General features: G+C 38.1%; 1 protein-coding gene across 1 annotated transcript in view; it reads right to left on the bottom strand.

The window, feature by feature from the left end:
* Nucleotides 1-17,674, bottom strand: part of LOC148950407 (uncharacterized) — a 155,885-nt gene that overhangs the window by 62,879 nt on the left and 75,332 nt on the right. Inside the window, exon 2 of the mRNA XM_089092387.1 lies at nucleotides 9,877-10,056. Within this exon, the coding sequence (XP_088948513.1) occupies nucleotides 9,877-10,056 (180 nt within the window). The remainder of the gene's footprint in view (nucleotides 1-9,876; nucleotides 10,057-17,674) is intronic.

Genomic DNA, 17,674 nt, shown 5'->3' with positions numbered 1-17,674 from the left:
AGGACAACTTTCAATTTTCGATTGAGTGACTTCCCTCTAAAGTTTATACGATCCCCTCTTCCATAAAAACATTTTATAACAAAGGTCAACTTTTATAAACTTAAAACGCTTGCCCCAGGGTCTGTGGAGGGCGGAGGTTTGTTAACCCCGGAAGCATCCGAAAAATAATTTTTTCAAATAAAATTAAAGGCAGTTTTAAAATTAAGCTCAAGAGATATGAATACCTGTTAAAATTAAAGCTCAAAACGGCCAGAAATTACCATTGAAGAATAAAAGAAACCCAAAACGAACAGAAATTAAATAAACAATCATAGCAAAAAACATACAACAAGTAATAATATAAATGAAAACATATTTTAAAGCGAGTAATGCTTAGATTGAATATGAAAATCAAGCTTAAAACGAAAAAAAATAGTTTGCTATTAAAGCATAAATGAAACTTAAAAAAAACATAAATTAAATGAACAATCAATGCGAACAAACATACAATATATATTAATGTAAATGAACAAATAAGTTTTAAAACGAGTGAAACTTAAATTGAATATGCAAATCAAGTTTGAATCGAATAAAAATAACTAAAAACAAGAGGTTGGGTATCGCCTCACTGCAGAAGCCTAAACCCTACTGCGTCATTGGTGCTTTACTGGAAACTATGAGTCTTGAACAGTCTTGGAAAGAATAAAACAAAATCAAATTGAATATTAGATATATAATGATAATGATTGTTGAAAGATCCATGAAAGATCCATTACTGTATCAGGGTTTGAAGTCGTATTTCTCTTTTTAAGAGTCAAGAATGATGGGAGGGCAACTAGCCACCCCCCCACGCCCTTTTTCCCCAAATGTATCTGATCGAAATCTTGAGATAGCCATTTCATTCAAAATAGTCCAAAGATCATACAAACAAAACCTCCAGGGTTGACAAAACCCTCCCATAGTCTGTGAGCAAGGGTTCCAAGTTATGCCCCAGGGGCATATAAGGTAGATTTTTATGGAAGAAGTAGTCGTATGGATATAAGGTAGGTATATAAGAAAGGTTGGAGGATGCTCGTTTGATTGAAAATTAGAAGTTCTAGTTCCTCTCTAAGAGTCAAAAGTGGTTGGAGGGAAACTAGGCTCCCACACCCTTGATTCCCGAAATTCATTCGATCAAAACTTTGAGATAGCCAACTTGCTCAGAATACTCCAATGATCATATAACCACGCCTTATGGTTGGCATAACCACCCAGAACCTAGGGACAAGGGTTTTAAGGGGGCATATAAAGTTTTTAATGGAAGGAATGGTCGTATAAACTTTAAAGAAGGCTCATTTGTTAGGAATTGAAAGTCCTAGTTCACTTTTTAAGAATCAAAAGTAATCCTACTACTTACTTACTTGTACTTGTTGCACATTCAAGCCACTTCCAGGCTCATCGTGGCGCCCAGCAGATGATGACAAGTTTCTTTCCAGAAATTTCGGTCAAAGGTGGCAGGCTCCATAACTTCAAGCCAGTGACGATCCCAGCGTCGCCCAAATTTTCGGAAACCCCAAATAGGATTTAGGTCAGCCTTGACTGTCGCAAGCTATGTTTTCTTATATCCTCCTGCTTTTATCTTCCATATTGGTAGTGGATGGCATTGGAGGCATTTTTTGGTGATGTGCGCTTCTGATCTCCGCATGGTGTGGCTAAACCACCTCAGACGCCTCATTTTTGCAACATTAGAGACGATTGGGTGATCCCCACCTCTTCTCCTGACCTCTTCATTCGAGACTCTGTCTGAGAGGCGAATGCCTAGTATATATCGCAGGCATTTGTGATGGAATACGTCCAAGTTTGACGCTTTCGCTGCTTTCAGTGACCAAGTTTTACACCCATAGAGAAGAACAGAAAGTACCATGGCTTCGTAGAATCGGAGCTTTGTGCGTGGAGAGATTTCGATATGCTTCCAAAGCGAGTTTTTAGCTGCTGAAAGACTTTCCATGCTGAGGATATGCGATTCTGGATCCTCTTCTGTTGATTCCCCAGTTGTATTTATCAGTGAGCCAAGGTATTTAAACGACTGAACGTCCTCGAATTGACTACCACTTAGGGTCACAGGAGTGTCATCCATCCAATCTGTCCGCATCGTTTTCGTCTTCGGTAGACTTATTTGGAGGCCAGTCAATTCATTAATCAAGGCCTGGGCATCTGTAACTGCCTGGGCAACTCAACAAGTATATCCACATCATCAGCGTAATCAAGATCCATGACAGAGGAGGACGGGCTTACTTCCACACATTTATACTTGTTGAGGGCCACGAGAATCCAATCAATGACGAAGTTGAATAAGATCGGTGACAGAACGCATCCTTGACGTACACCCTTCTCAATCAGAACCAGATCCGAAAGCTCACTATCAACTCTAACTTGGGCCTTGGTTCCATCGTAGTATACCTTCAGCAGTCTGATGATCTTCTCAGGGACTCTGTCCTGCTTTATTGAGACCCATATGGTGTCCCGATGGACCGAGTCAAAAGCCGTGATGAAATTGATAAAGATTTTTGGATTTTCTCCTGCTGGTGTTTGAAGCAATGTTCTAGAACCTGGCTTAAGCTAAAGATCTGATCACAGCAGCCCATGCCCGGTCTAAATCCTGCTTGGTTGGATCGTGTTCGGGAATTTCTAGCGTCTCGGAACCTATTTAGAAGTAAACTTGCGAATGTCTTTGCATCAATCGGGATGAAGGATAGGCCTCGGTAGTTTTTACATTCCATTCGGTTTCCTATTTTGAAGATAGGGACAATTATCGATGTCTTCCACTCATCAGGAATGTATTCATTGTTCCATACATCCGTAACAGGTTAATGGAGCTCATCTGTGGCCGACTCAGGCAGAACTTTTAGTAGCTGAGCAGGGATGCCATCTATTCCAAGACTTTTGTGTTTTTTTAGGAGTTTAATTGCCTAGCCTACTCCCTCTCTAGCAGGTAGGTCCGTAAAGACATTTTCATAAGAATGGTTTTCAGACGAATTGGGTGAGGCTATGGGGTATTGGTTTTCACTACTGGTAATTCCTGGTCTTAGCAATTCTTTGAAGTATGCTCACCATCTTTCAATATGTTTTTCCCTACTTCTGAGTAGTTGCTCGTCTTTCGCTTTAAGTAGAGGGGTGGAAGATTGCTTTTTCTTCCCGGTACATCCTCCAAGAATCTAGTAAAGTTTCTTTGTATCATTTCGTGAGGCAGCTTTTTCCATTTCATCGGCCAAGTTTGACCAGTGGGCCTTTCTATCGGCTCTAGCAGACTTATGGCATTCCTGACGCAGCGATTTATATGTACTGGACTTTTTGCTGGATATCTCCTTCTTCATTGCATATAGTTTAAGTGTTTTCTCAGAGATCTATTTTTTGGTTTTTCGTTTTCCAACTCCAAAGATGTTTGCTGCGGTTTCCTTCACATGGCCTTTGAACTTGCTCCATTTCCTCTCTATCTTAGAAGCAGACATCCTGATCAGTTGGAATCCTGATCAATACATTCGGCGTCGTCTTGTAGGTTGGCAAAGCGGTTGGGGAGCTCAAGGACAAAGGATCATCGGAATTTATCTATTTCCAATTTAGATACATCTATTTTCTGACTTGGCATGGGCACCTTCTGTGTGCTGAGTCTGAACCTTAGCCTGGTCTTTAGCAGGAAGTGGACGGATCCATTTTTTTATCCTGTGTCAGCACCTCTGTGCACCTTTGAGTCTAACATCATGGTCTCCCACCTTTGCGATATAAGCAGGTAATCAACTTGAGCTTTTCTTCTTCCATCGCGGGTTTCCCAGGTATACGTGTGGAGGGTTTGTGTCTGAACCAAGTATTAGCAACAGCAAGATTGTTCTACACTGCGAACAGGAGCAGTATGTTTCCATTAGATCACCATTCGCCGAGGCTATGATTGCAAATCGCCTGTTCGGAGTCATTCAGCCTGCCACCAACCCTTGCATTAAGATTACATCCAATCACAAGTATATCTCTTCGGGGGGTCCTATCGATGACCATCTGAATTTCACTGTAAAACCGATCTTTTAGGTGTTCAGGCGCATCTCTGGTTGGAGTGTATACGCTAAGGACGATCATGTTGTTATTTTGGCCTTTAAACCTCACTCATACAATCCTGCTAGACACTGCTTCGCATTCATCATCATATTTTTAGCTAGCCAAATTTTCCACGAGGGCGCAAGTCTCGTCGCATCGCATAAAACCGGGGATGCCATAGCCGGACTTTTACTCTGTATCACATTCATCATCTTCGTTGGACGTTTCTTGGGGATAAAATTCACCACAAGGTCCTCAGTCTTGCGGTCACGCCCTCCTTTTCCCAAATGCATCCAATCGAAATTTTGAGAGGGTTATTTTACTTAAATTGGTCCAAATATCATGCAACAATGTCTCCGGGGTTGACACAGCCCCCCCCCCAGAGTCTATAGCAAGGGTTGTAAGCTATGTCCCGATTCATATATGATTTTTATAGAACGGGTGATCGCATAAAACTTACAGCAGACTCATTTGACTAGAAATCAAATGCCCCTACATTCCCTGGGACAAGGCTGTAAATTATCCAATTTGTAAATTTTTAACATGCATGGTTTATCATTGGGAAAGGGGAGGACATTTGATCATGGGTGCGGCCGAAACGGCTATGGTTATTCAAGTGAAAATTTGAGGAATGTTCAGGGGTATGGCGAGCTAAATAAAAAGATACTATCCACGTTATCAAAAACGTAAATCTGCAGTATTTCAGGAACGGGTAAGGGTATTAACTTGAAACTTTTAGGGCTACTAATACTACTACTACGACCAGGGTTGCTACACCTAGTGATTTGTCACTAAATTCAAGCGAATAAAGCATCCAGGAAGCTAATGAACGAAAGCAAAAGGGACACTCCAGTGAAAACTTTACTGACATCCGATGAAAATCCAAAATTATTCTCTTCGTTCTGTCTCGGAAGCCTTAGTTGATGAAATTCGAGAGGTCTCTTGAGGAGGCCTCTGCGTTGACAAAATTTGTATGCACCAATTTTTATAAAGTGTTATTGCATAGAATAAAATAGAATTTATTTGCGCTAAAAGCCCATAGGCAATGGCAAAAAATATAAACAAAGAACCATTACAAAGAAATTGCACATAACCTAACATAATCCTACAGAAATCTCTATGATTCATCGCGAGACGAAGGAATCGTGCCAAGCTTCTGATACCCATAAAACACTCATCCGCACACACATTCACCAAGCACTCAAAATCATAATCCCCCCTACCAAACACTTCCAGTCTCCAATCACTCAGCTCCTCACATTCACACATCAAGTGATACACGCTCTCGTGTAAACCTCCACACATAGGATAAAAATAAGGACAAGCCTTTGATTTTAGCCGATTAGCCGATTTGCATAGATAGGTTAATCGACAATGACTTGTTTTGTCATTTAATTTTATTAGCAATATCTTTATGAAAGTTCAGTTACAGCTTTGACATTCAGTTTTTTTCTTGGTTAAAAAAGTACCCTTTTCTCAAAACGAGGCCCTTTTTAAGAGTCAAAAGCGATCGGAGGGTAACTATCCCTCGGCGCCCTCTTTTCCCCATATGGATCCGATCAAGATTTTAAAACAGTGATTTTTTTTGCAAATTTTCCAAAGAGAAAATAAATATACATCCGTGGTTGACAACTCCCCCCCCCCCACAACCCCTGGGAATTGAGTCCTAGTGCCTTTTTTAAGAGTCCAAAGTGATTGAAAGACAACCAGCCCCCCACTCTTTTTTCCCAAATGCATATAATCAAGATTTTAATGTAGTTATTTTGTTCAAAATTGTCCAAAGATCATATAACAATGCCTCAGGGGTGGATATAGTCCCAGAGCTCGGGAACAAGGGTTGTAAGTTATGCCCCGAGGGCATAGAAAGTTTTTATGGAAAGGTTTGTCGTATAAACTTAAGAGTAGGCTCACTTGATTGGGAATTGAAAGTTGTATTTCTCTCTTTAAGAGACAAGAATGATCGGAGGGCGACAAGCCCCCCCCCACAAGCCTTCTTTTCCCAAGAGCATCCGATTAAAATTTTGATATGGCCATTTTGTCAGAAATAGTCCAAAGATCATATAACAATTCCTCTTGGGTTGAAACAGCCCTCTCAGAGACCGTGAGCAAGGGTTGTAGTTTATGTCCCAGGGGCATAATAGATGTAATTAAGGTCATTCGATTTAATTAAGTTCATTTTGTTGCGTTGAAAACTGTAAGCTTACTGGTGTTTATTCTGTCGTATCTCTCTTTTTGTACTATTAGTGAATTTAACCTAACAGAAAATAAAACTGTTTTTTAATTTTCAGGTATTTCTGTAGTTTCAATTAAAGTTATAATTTTTGATGAAACATCTTAAATATTTTTGCAGTTTACATAATCAACCCAGTGGTCCAGGAATATCAAGTGAGGGCTCATACGAACGAAAATGAAGAGGTCTAGTGTCCTTTTTTAGTGACCAAAAAGGTTGGAGGGCAACTAGCCCCCCTTTCCACACCCTTTTTTTCACAAAATCATTTGACCAAAATTTGGAGATAGCCATTTTGTTCATCATAGTTGAAAGGCCCAATAGCTAAGTCTTTGGATATAACATGATATAACATTTGTTACAGGGAAGAATGCATACACTTTCGGATGGGAGGGGAGTAAATTTTCTTCCCGGGGTTTTCTACGGGGGAGTTTTCGACTGGGGTGGGAGTTTCCAGGGGGTGAACTTTTCAGGGAAATTTTCCACTGAGGGACTTTGCCAGAATTCCTATACATTTTTTATGTATGTCTTGCTTTCTCTTTTCCGTCAAAATTTTACGCGTGGGGTTGCTAAGGGTAAGTGTCCGGGGTAAATTTTCATCATGGTTGAATTATCTAGAGGAAATTTCTGTGTGGAGGGGGATTTCTTCTTGGAGGTGGGCCAGATTATCTGGCATTATTTAAAAAAAAAACATCAAAAATTAAATAAAAAACAAGCTTTTTCAACTGAAAGTAAGGGGAACATTAAAACTTAAAACGAACCGAAATATTACGTATATGAGGGGGGTTTTTCCCTCCTCAACACCTGGCTCTTTATGTTAAAGTTTTCCCCCTTTTCCCCAAAGGCATCAAGTCTAGATTTTGAGATGGCCTTTATGTTAATCGGATGCACTTTTCCCAAGTGCATCCGATTAAAATATTGATATGGCCATTTTGTTCAAAATAGTCCAAAGATCAAATAACAATTCCTCTTGGGTTGATACAGCCCTCTCAGAGCCCATGAGCAAGATTTGTAGTTTATGCCACAGGGGCATAATAGATGTAATTAAGGTAATTCTATTTAATTAAGTTCATTTTGTTGCGTTGAAAACTGTAAGCTTACTGGTGTTTATTCTGTCGTATCTCTCTTTTTGTACTATAAGTGAATTTAACCTAACAGAAAATAAAACTGTTTTTTTTAATTTTCAGGTATTTCTGTAGTTTCAATTGAAGTTATAATTTTTGATAAAACATCTTACATATTTTTGCAGTTTACATAATCAACCCTGTGGTCCTAGAATATCAGGAGAGGGCTCATACGAACGAAAATGAAGACTTCTAGTGCCCTTTTTTAGTGACCAAAAAGGTTGGAGGGCAACTAGCCCCCCTTCTCCACCCCTTTTTTCACAAAATCATCCGACCAAAATTTGGAGATAGCCATTTTGTTCATCATAGTTGAAAGGCCCAATAGCTAAGTCTTTGGATATAACATGATATAACATTTATTACAGGGAAGAATGCATACACTTTTTCGAATGGGAGGGGAGTAAATTTTCTTCTCGGGGTTTTCTACGGGGGAGTTTTCGACGGGGGGGGGGGAGTTTCCAGGGGGTGGACTTATCAGGGGAAATTTTCCACTGAGGGAATTTGCCAGAATTCCTATACATTTTTTATGTATGTCTTTGTTTTTCTTTTCCGTCAAAATTTTACGCGTGGGGTTGTTAAGGGTAAGTGTCCGGGGTAAATTTTCATCATGGTTGAATTGTCTAGAGGAAACTTCTGTGTGGAGGGGGATTTCTTCGTGGAGGTGGGCCAGATTATCTGGCATTATTTAAAAAAACATCAGATATTAAAGTAAAAACAAGTTTTTTCAACTGAAAGTAAGGAGCAACATTAAAACTTAAAACGAACCGAAATATTACGTATATGAGGGGGGGTTGTTCCCTCCTCAACACATGGCTCTTTACGCTAAAGTTTGAATTGTGTCCCAATTCTTTAAGAACAACTCCTGAAACACAAGGGCCGTTTAATTAAAGCAATAAAAAGCCTTTTTAAAGTACTAAAAAACTTTAGCGTAAATAGCGAGATAATGAGAAGGGGGCAAACCCCCTTTGTATACTTAATAATTTCTATTGGTTTTAAGTTTTAATGTTGCTCCTTACTTTCAGTTGAAATAACTTATTTTTTTTATATTTAATCTCTTACCAAAGCTATACGAGTTATGGCAATAGTGACCAATCATTTTTGAATAGTTTGGCCAAACAAAATCAAAAAGTTTATAATCGACGAGATAGGGCAGATCTTTAAGGTATCAAATAATCTGAATGAAAATAAGGTTTTTCAGATATAATTTTGTAAAACAAATGTAAGAGTGATACTAAAACGGAAAGCGGGAAGAAAACAAGTTATATAGTAAGTCAACTCAAAAATAATAGAAACTAAAATGAATGAATAAGTGAAATTAATAATAAAGACAAACTTAAACATCGAACAGAAGTTATCACAAACAAGATAGCACAATTGGCAATTTTTGAAGCAACATGTTTAGTTTTTTGTGAAGCACGAATGACAATCTACGCTTTAAAGGCGTTTAAGGAGATGGCATCCCAATTCCTATGTTTGGTCATTTCTGTTCAATGTTGCGTCTGACTTGAATAGATATCACACTTGGCAATGTTGGCACAATTCCAGAGAATCCACAACAGGGTTCTTAAGGCAGGTTATAGCGCCTCAAAAGACAAACTGATACCTTTAAAACCAAGGCTTGACGTGGTGTCAATGACAGCCTTCTGTAACTACCTTCTCTTGCATCCTCCCGAAGATATTTTTCTGCCTCAGCCGATTTTTTCAAGGGCACAAGACAGATATTAATGCCCACAGAAAATGACTGTCAGAAAGAGGATATGCCTTGAAAAATCTGCTTAGAAGTCACATTGTTAGGCGCTGCACAGCCACCTCCCTGTTTTTTTTAGGAGGGGGGGGGGCTTATTCCATAAGAAACAGCTGCCAAATACTTCAAGCTTAGGTTAAACAGACGCATAAAAGCTGATGAATAGAACGGGTAAAGCGCTAGCACCCAAACTTACATTCATGAGGCACCTGACGATGGTGACGTGAAAGATGTTCCAGAAAAGACATTTGAGCTGTAAAGGGCTAGGCACACGTAGCTGATTTCGGGAACCGATTTCAGCAAGAGTGTATTCCACGTCGAGTGATTATAATTAATGATGCTAAGAGGCGGGGCTTAGTGACGTTTTCTGCTGATTAATCATCATTAATTACGTTCTAGACAAGGAATGTACTAGGGCTTTAGAGCTTTAGGCATGTAATTAATCTTATTTAATGATTATCGTAAATTAATCGTAAATTAATCGTAATTAATGATGATTAATCACCGAAAAACGTCACTAAGCCCCGCCTCTTAGCATCATTAATTATAATCACTCGACGTGGAACACACCCTTGCTGAAATCGGTTCCCGAAATCAGTTACGTGAGCCTAGCCCTTAATAGAGGAGTAATAGTAATTTCTTAATCGTCAAATCTGGAATGACTATAATCCAGGAGTGGTATAACCAGGGACAATTATTCCTTGAGATGACCCTCGCACATATGATAGAAAAAAACCTACCTGATGGCGTAGGATACCGGCCTGGGGGGATACGGTAGCCATACGTCATAACAGTATTGCCTTGGTAGGGCTTATCATAGTTATAATCAGAATATCCAATTTCAGGTACTATGTTGAATCCCGTATTGTCCACAGTCCTAGCTGGCCTTTGTAAATCTTCCAAACTATCATCCTCACCTCCTGTAAAATTATAAAACTTGTTTAAAATTAGCACAGAACCGGCTGTACCTCAAAACAGTGTAAACTGATCAAAGCTTGGTTTCACTATGTCCGTATTAAATAAATAAAAAAACAGTTTTTTCAACTGAAAGTAAGGAGCAACATTAAAACTGAAAAAAGAATTGAAATTACTCTATATATGAAGGGGGTTCCCCCCTCCTCAATACCTTGCTCTTCACGGTAAAGTTTCTAGCACTTTAAAAAATCGGCCTGTTCTAATTAAACACCCCTTGTGTTTAAATAGTCGTTCTTAAAAAATTGGGATCAACAGTCGAAGTTTAGCGTAAAAAACAGGGTATTAAGAAGGATTGCAACCCCTTCATACACGGAATAATTTCTACCCGTTTTGAGTTTTAAGTTTGTTCCTTACTTTAAGCTGAAAAACTTGTTTTTCTTTATTTAATTTCTGATCATTTTTCAAATAATGCCGGTAAACCTGGCTCACCTTCCATGAAAAGTTCCCTCTCTTCATGGGAAGCTCCCCCGTAGAAAGCTCCTCCCATGTAAAATAAACCCCTCCCCCTCCCATAAAATTCCTTCCGGATAATTCGATCCTCGCTGAAAATCCCCTCCTCCGTAAAACTTACGGAAAATTAAGCCTGAAAAATCTCCTTAGCATACTTTCATTTGAAAAAGACTTCCAGTTCTAATCATTTTCCAGATCACTCTGGAAGTCTCCCCTTACGTGGAAAACGCTGAAAAGATCCCTGGATCGTCTCCACATGCAAAATTGAGTAGACAAATAGAAAGTAACACAAATAAAAAGAATTTCGTGTAGTAATTCTGTCAAATTCTCCCAGTGTAAAATTTCCCATGGAAAGATCCCCCCCCCCCGTAGATTTCCCACCACACGGAAAATCATCCCCTAAGAAACCCACTCCAAGAACAAAATACCACTCTGAAAAATGTCTGCATACTTCCCAATAACAAATAGGCCTACTATACGCATAGACGTATTATTAAAAATTATAAATTATAAAAATAAAATTTAAATTATAAATCTATGACTATACGTAAACATTTGGCAAATTTTATAACTTAAAGACCTATCCCCAGGGGTGAGTGGGGGAGCAGTGTTATGTTACCTTTCAAGACATAGTTGTGGAAATTTTTAACTATGCTGAACATATACTATCTCAAAATTTTGATCGGGTGATTTTACGGAAAAATGGGCGTGGGAGGGGGGCTAGTTACCCTCCAATCTTTTTGATCACTTAAAAAGCACAATATAACTTTTAACTTTCGTTCAAATGAGCCCTCTCCCGATGTTCGATATGAAAGCTTCTCTCCCAACCATTGTTTCCATATGATCACTCCTGAAAAAAGAAAACACAGAAAAAAAAAATAACAAATAAACACGCATCCGTGATCTTTCTTCTGACAAAAACACAAAATTCCACAATTATATGATAGGATCTTGAAACCTCTAAAGTAGAGTTCTCTGATACGTTGAATCTGATAGTGTGACTTTCATTAAGATTCTTTGAATTTTTGTTGGGGGGGGTCCCTTTTTTTAAAATCAGGCAAATATTATCAGGCTCGTAGCCTTTCAGGGGTAACATTAAGTTTAATGAATCTTATATATTTACAATCAGCAGAATACGCCAATTCATTTCAATTTTTCGTTTCATTCGTTTCAATTCCATACATTTACAGATCTCAAAATTCCGATTTTTATAGTTTCGGTTACTATTGAGACACATCGCTCCTTAATTACGGTTCAGTACCACGAACAGTTTGATAAATGACCTTCACTGTTCAAATTAGAATAAGGAAATTCCTATAAGGAATAGGATAAAAATAAGGTTAGAATAAGGTTTACGATATTCCTTCGGTTCACCAAAATAGTTCGTGCGAAAATAAATCAAATTATTTCCTGCATAATATTTAGTAGAAACGCTTGTGATGAATAGTATTAAAACATAGAAAAAATGATTATAAAAACCAATCAAAGCCCGAAGTACCAAGACTTCAAAAACTAAACTTCAATCTGACTAGTTGGAGCTTCTAGTAACAAGCCCTTGGACAAAAATTTCTTCTAGGAGATAGGGAAAAAAAGGAAAAATCTAAACAAAGTGATTAACAATAATATAAGGAGAGTTTGTGCCGACTTCTCTACTTACTATAATGTACCATTTGATCATTTTAATTTTTTTAATAATAAGGTTGTCTTTTAATGCACAAATATTGTAATTTAGAATCAAAGAAATTTTTTCAATAATCTTTTACCAGAAATTGCGCATATCCTCCGCAGAGTTACCACCTCTAAAGATACATATTATGCAGTTAAGGTACAAAACAGAACCCTAGGCGTTTACCCTCTGGAAGATCCCTCCCCCCCCCCAAAAAAAAACATCCCCTCGCGGAAAATACCCATTTCACGAGCATAACTGAAAATACTCCCCCGGAAAAAAACCCACGAGGAAAATACCCCTCTCCTCCTAGAAATATCCCTTGTGGCTGGTTGGTCTCCAATCGCTTTCGACTAAAAAAAAAATAATACTAGAATTCCCTAGGGATTATAAATCGATTTCTACCTACACCTCCCCTCGTCTCTCCCTTAGAACTAGTTCTGTATTTATCTGAAGGCTGAATGAGAGCTGGGATGTTTCGGCATTAAAATGCACCCTTTAAGGTATCTCCCTCCCTTTCTAACTACAAAACAATCAGAAAACCCTATTGTACAAGTTTATGTGCCTTTTTAAGTTTTGTGATTTGTCCATTGCTTACAGATAGTATTTGTTATTCGGAAAGTACGGACATTCTTCGCGGAGGAATTTTCTGATCCCCTCCCCCGAAAATGTTTTTGTCTGACGTAAAAACGTAACAAAAATGGATATAAACAAATTTGTTATGTGGTTTTTTATTTTTTTTTGTGTACCCCCCCCCCCCAACAAAAAAAACATTTGAGTAACCCCCCCTCCCCCCAAAGAAATCCTGGTACAGCCTTAAGGGGCAGGGATCATCTGGGAGCCTTTAAGTAGGGAAAAAAGTTTTGGGAAGAATCAAGGATAATTTTTTTTAAGAGGGATATCATTGAAAAATTCCAGGTTCCTTGCCCTCTTCTGCCATATTACTTCCTTAAGGAGAGGTTTTCCCGAGGACTCTACACTTGCTCATTGTTGCCTGGCTGCTTATGAGTAATTAAAACGCATCCAAACTCAATAATCATAGGCAGCGCATTAGCGCTTACTTAGGCAGCGCAATAGCGCTGTCGCTGTCGTAGCCAGCGCAATAGCGCTGCCTAAGTAAAGAACGATGTGGGCACAATGTATTATCATAATTTTTTGGTTTCTTGGTCTTAGACCAGGGCACTTCGCATCGAATTGCTAATTGCTCTCTGATTACCTTTGACTCTTAAAAAGCAAACTAGAAATTTCAGTTTCCATTCAAATGAGCCCCCTCTGATGTTTATCTAAAGTTTATACGACTACTTTTTGCATATGAACCGTATATGCCCTCGAATCTAATATGCCCTAACCCTTGTCAACAGGCTCTTGGGGTTTGTAACGACCCCGGAAGTAGTAAGTATCTATTGAATTTGGGGCCTATACGTTCCCTGGCAGCTTTCCAAGGCAGATTACCAGACTAATTATTTGGCAGTGTATAATGTCGTCAAACAGGTTTTTTTCTGTTTTATTTGTCAATTGCACAATGAATGTACGTCATGAGTTCACATGCACATTCTTAAAAAAAAACTGGTATGATATAAAGTAGTCAAACATGTTTCGAGGGCACGCATAAAATTATGTAACTCAACCGAACCATTTTTTCAAGGTAACATCCGTTTTTTCGAAGCCAATCAGAGAGTGGAGGTTACTCCATATACGATAACTTGATTTGTGGTTGGAATTCGAATAAAAGGACTTATTGTCATTACAATTCATATTAATAAGAGAATTGAATTAAAAGAGAATCGTTTATTTGAGAGGATATTAGTGGAGAAAGAATGAGTGGTGCATTTACATTATTAGAGATTAATGATGGAGCCGACAACAGCAGCAGCAATGATATACGAGTACCCAATGTGGCTGTGGAAATAACCGCTGGCAGTAGACTATGCCTTGAATGGGACACCATGTACGCTAGATACGTGATATCATTAAGCACGTTAAAACAAGAGGAGCAACTATGTTTTGCTGAGAAAGTGAATATTCACCATATCAGTAAACTTCGGTCAGTATTATATTTCCTATCGAAATATACTGATGAGAAAAAAATGTATCAGTGAAAACTATTATTGTAATTATGTTCAATAAAATTGTTTCTAAATCAAAGGTATTTTTCTTTCAATAGTAGACTAGCGTATATTTTTAGAGTACAAAAAGAAATTCTGGTTAGTCTGAAATTGGTTGAGAGAGAGTTAGAACTCTAAGAAATGGATAGATTTGAGAAAGAGCGAATCATGGGGAATCTAGTGCTTATGGAAAAACGTTTGATTCTAGATGACGATTTTCTAGAGTTGTCTGTTCAAAGGAAGATATTTTCTCGGGGATTCTTGTCGATATAATGAAAAATGATTCTCCGTCATTAGACTATTGTATGAAACTTCTACGTCGTGGTCCAAATGCATTTACACAATTTATTGATTTATTGATCACGACACGGCAAAATGATATTGTGGATATGCTTTTAAACAATAGATTAGAAATTTAGGACTTTTTTCATGATAAAGATGGTGCTCAAGGATGATTTACTCCTCTCTCTCTCTCTAACTCAGACAATTTTTGTTGCTGCTAGCTCAGTTTCATTGTGGCAGTGAGACTGTCAACACATGAAAAAATGTTCCATACATGTCCCCTATGTATATACACACTGGGCAGCTGGTCATCATGTGACAATTGCACAATGATTGACGAGTATGATGAAAAGTGTAGACTATGCAACCCGTGTAAATTGCATAGAGGATATGCTGTACAAATTAAAGGTTGTAATTCCTGTCTTGAAGAGGTGTGTAACACTCATCCAAGGGGGCACCTATGCTCCAATTGCCATTATGATAAATGTGATAAGTGGCAGAATACATATCTTGGTATGATTCGAAAGAATCCTAGTCGGGATTTTAGTTTATTGCTATGAAATTGGTATCGTCTTGGTTTTAGATTGTTCTGGGAGGAGGAGCCGGGTCAACTATTCAACTGCTGGAACAATAAAAGAATATGGTTTCTACGTCATCGTTGTGAAGACTATGGGTATTACTATTATAAGCCCACTGATTTTTATTTGGCTGTGACGGAATGTAATTCGACACTTGAGGACACTGTTTGTGAAATTGCTTCAAATAAGCAAACTAAAACATGTGAATTCTATAGAATGAATGAGAATAGTATTATTGACTATACAAAGAGATTTGGCAAGAGTGAAGTTACACTCTACTGTAGAAAATGTGACCCTGACATTGCAGTACATCAGGATCAGGACACTGTGAATTCAGATAATCTGCCTGCATTAGTTGTTGTTGACAAATACCTTTACCTAGTAGAAGATGAAATCTAAAGAGTAGAAAATTCGTTTTATCATGTATATAAATTTTTTTTTATTAATAAACAATTTCACATACATTTTTAGAACATTGTATTTGTAGGGCACTAAAATCAATATTAAATACGCTTATAAGTATTTTTTCCACTAGAAAGTCGTTCGATCGAGGTAAGTCAACGTAGATGTCGAGAAACTGCTTGTAGGTGTAGCCACGACATCTGAACATGAAAAAGAGTAGTGCATGAAAGTCACATGTCTTAGTCGTTAAATCCTGTACTCTTCGTTGATTTTGAATAATGATTTCCCCACTACTTTCAATACAGTAGGTGATGTATGGAGTGTATAATTTATACGATAGGCCAAGAGTATCAAAAAATACAATATTCTTCGTGGTTTGAAAGATGCATAGCCAATGACCGGTATTCAAAGTCGATGGACTGCTATTAACAATGATTAGGGTATTGTTAACACTTTGAATTTTTTCAATGAAGTCCGAAGGTATGCAATAGGACTTGTACTGGGACATGTATGGATCCATACTAAATACGTTGATTATTTGGTTTGTGTTCATGGTGCTAGGTCTAGTAGAACACTGCCGTCGGGTGTGATTTCCCAATAGGTTTCAAATTGACTCAATGATATTAGCGTGATACTCTCAGTCAAAGCATCAGCAAATGTACACTCTAAACGTACATTCCCTGTTCGTATTATGCTCATATCCTGAGTCCCCGACAAGTCCAAAACAATTACCCCATGATTTTTTGAAAACATTGAATCGGTTATTCCATTTTCAAATAGTTGAGAGTCATGATCTAGGGATTACATGGTCAACTCGTAAAGAGTTCTATAGGATTTTTTGTCAAATGATAGAGTGTACAGTGGAATACCATTCACTTTGCACACAAGGCTAGATGACCGAAAAAATTAAAATCATGGGGGGATTCAGTCCAGGATCCAACGGCACTGCCACTCTTCACAAAGGCCAAAGCCAATTTTGATGGAATTTCTTCATTGATAAATGATGAATCGCTATAGCTACGAGAGCCGGTGGCAATGTCACGTTGATTGGTGATCGTATAGGGGACAAGAAGTTTAATGTTGTTGCCATTGGCTCTTAGCTTTTACACTGCCAATGCAACAGAGCTCATAATCTGTTGTTTTCGGACATGGAGAATTGCCGATGTGATAATGACATTTGCATCGGGTGCTGCAGGAAGTGTTTTTCTCAAAATAAAATTCGATGGGGCCAGCTTTAACTTTATGTCAATCTTGACATTAGGGGGTAGCCATTGGGATATATTGAATATCTCATGATTTAATTTTCCAACCAGATGATACTCTTGGGTCACTGCAGTAGTCAACTCACCATCGGTATCAACACCTGATCGATATTCATAGCCCAATGATTGTCCTCTCAACTCCTTGTATGCCTTTGGTGTCATCATCATAAATTGTATGTAGCTTGCATAGTTTGATAAATTATTGCTAGTGCTCACCAATGTTCCATTAATAAATACATTAATTTGTTTGAATAGGTTGTGTAGAATACAGTTCTCGTAGGAGAGACCGTCGGCAGCATTTGGAGTTGTACTATCTGACTTTTTCTTCACCGCAACATTTAAATCAATAAATGTTGATGACAAATCAATCAAATAGTCTTCATTGAAAAATATTTGAAAGTGTATATTTTCCGAGAGGGGTTGTTGGGGATGAAATTGTTCATAGTAGCCAAACTTGACACTGACATCATCATTTTCATCATTGAATAGATTCAATGATGAACTAATTGATGGATGTGATTCCTTGTGGGGGAAACAAGTCATCTTAAGAGAAGAAATTCTTCTTTGATCTAACAATCTTTTTATTTTTCTTCTTCTTCTGCTTATTGGTCTTCCTTGTTTTATTCCTCAAGCTTTCCCACTGGTATTCTATGACAGGTTGTCGACACTACCTAATCTACTGCATGTATTTAATCAGTATTTTTTACGCAGTGGAACGATAAACACATAAGTCATATCTTTTAAAAAAGTGAAGATGGAACATTTTAATAGAGTGTGTTCACATAACAAGGTTATTGTAGCATTGAATGCCGACAAGG

The sequence above is a fragment of the Artemia sp. Qi Xiang Cuo genome, chromosome 7, assembly GCF_049724085.1.
Source record: "Artemia sp. Qi Xiang Cuo chromosome 7, ASM4972408v1, whole genome shotgun sequence".
In the NCBI taxonomy this organism is placed as follows: domain Eukaryota; kingdom Metazoa; phylum Arthropoda; class Branchiopoda; order Anostraca; family Artemiidae; genus Artemia; species Artemia sp. Qi Xiang Cuo.
Note: the sequence above shows the minus strand (reverse complement) of the source record. Positions and strands in the feature narration are given on the sequence as shown.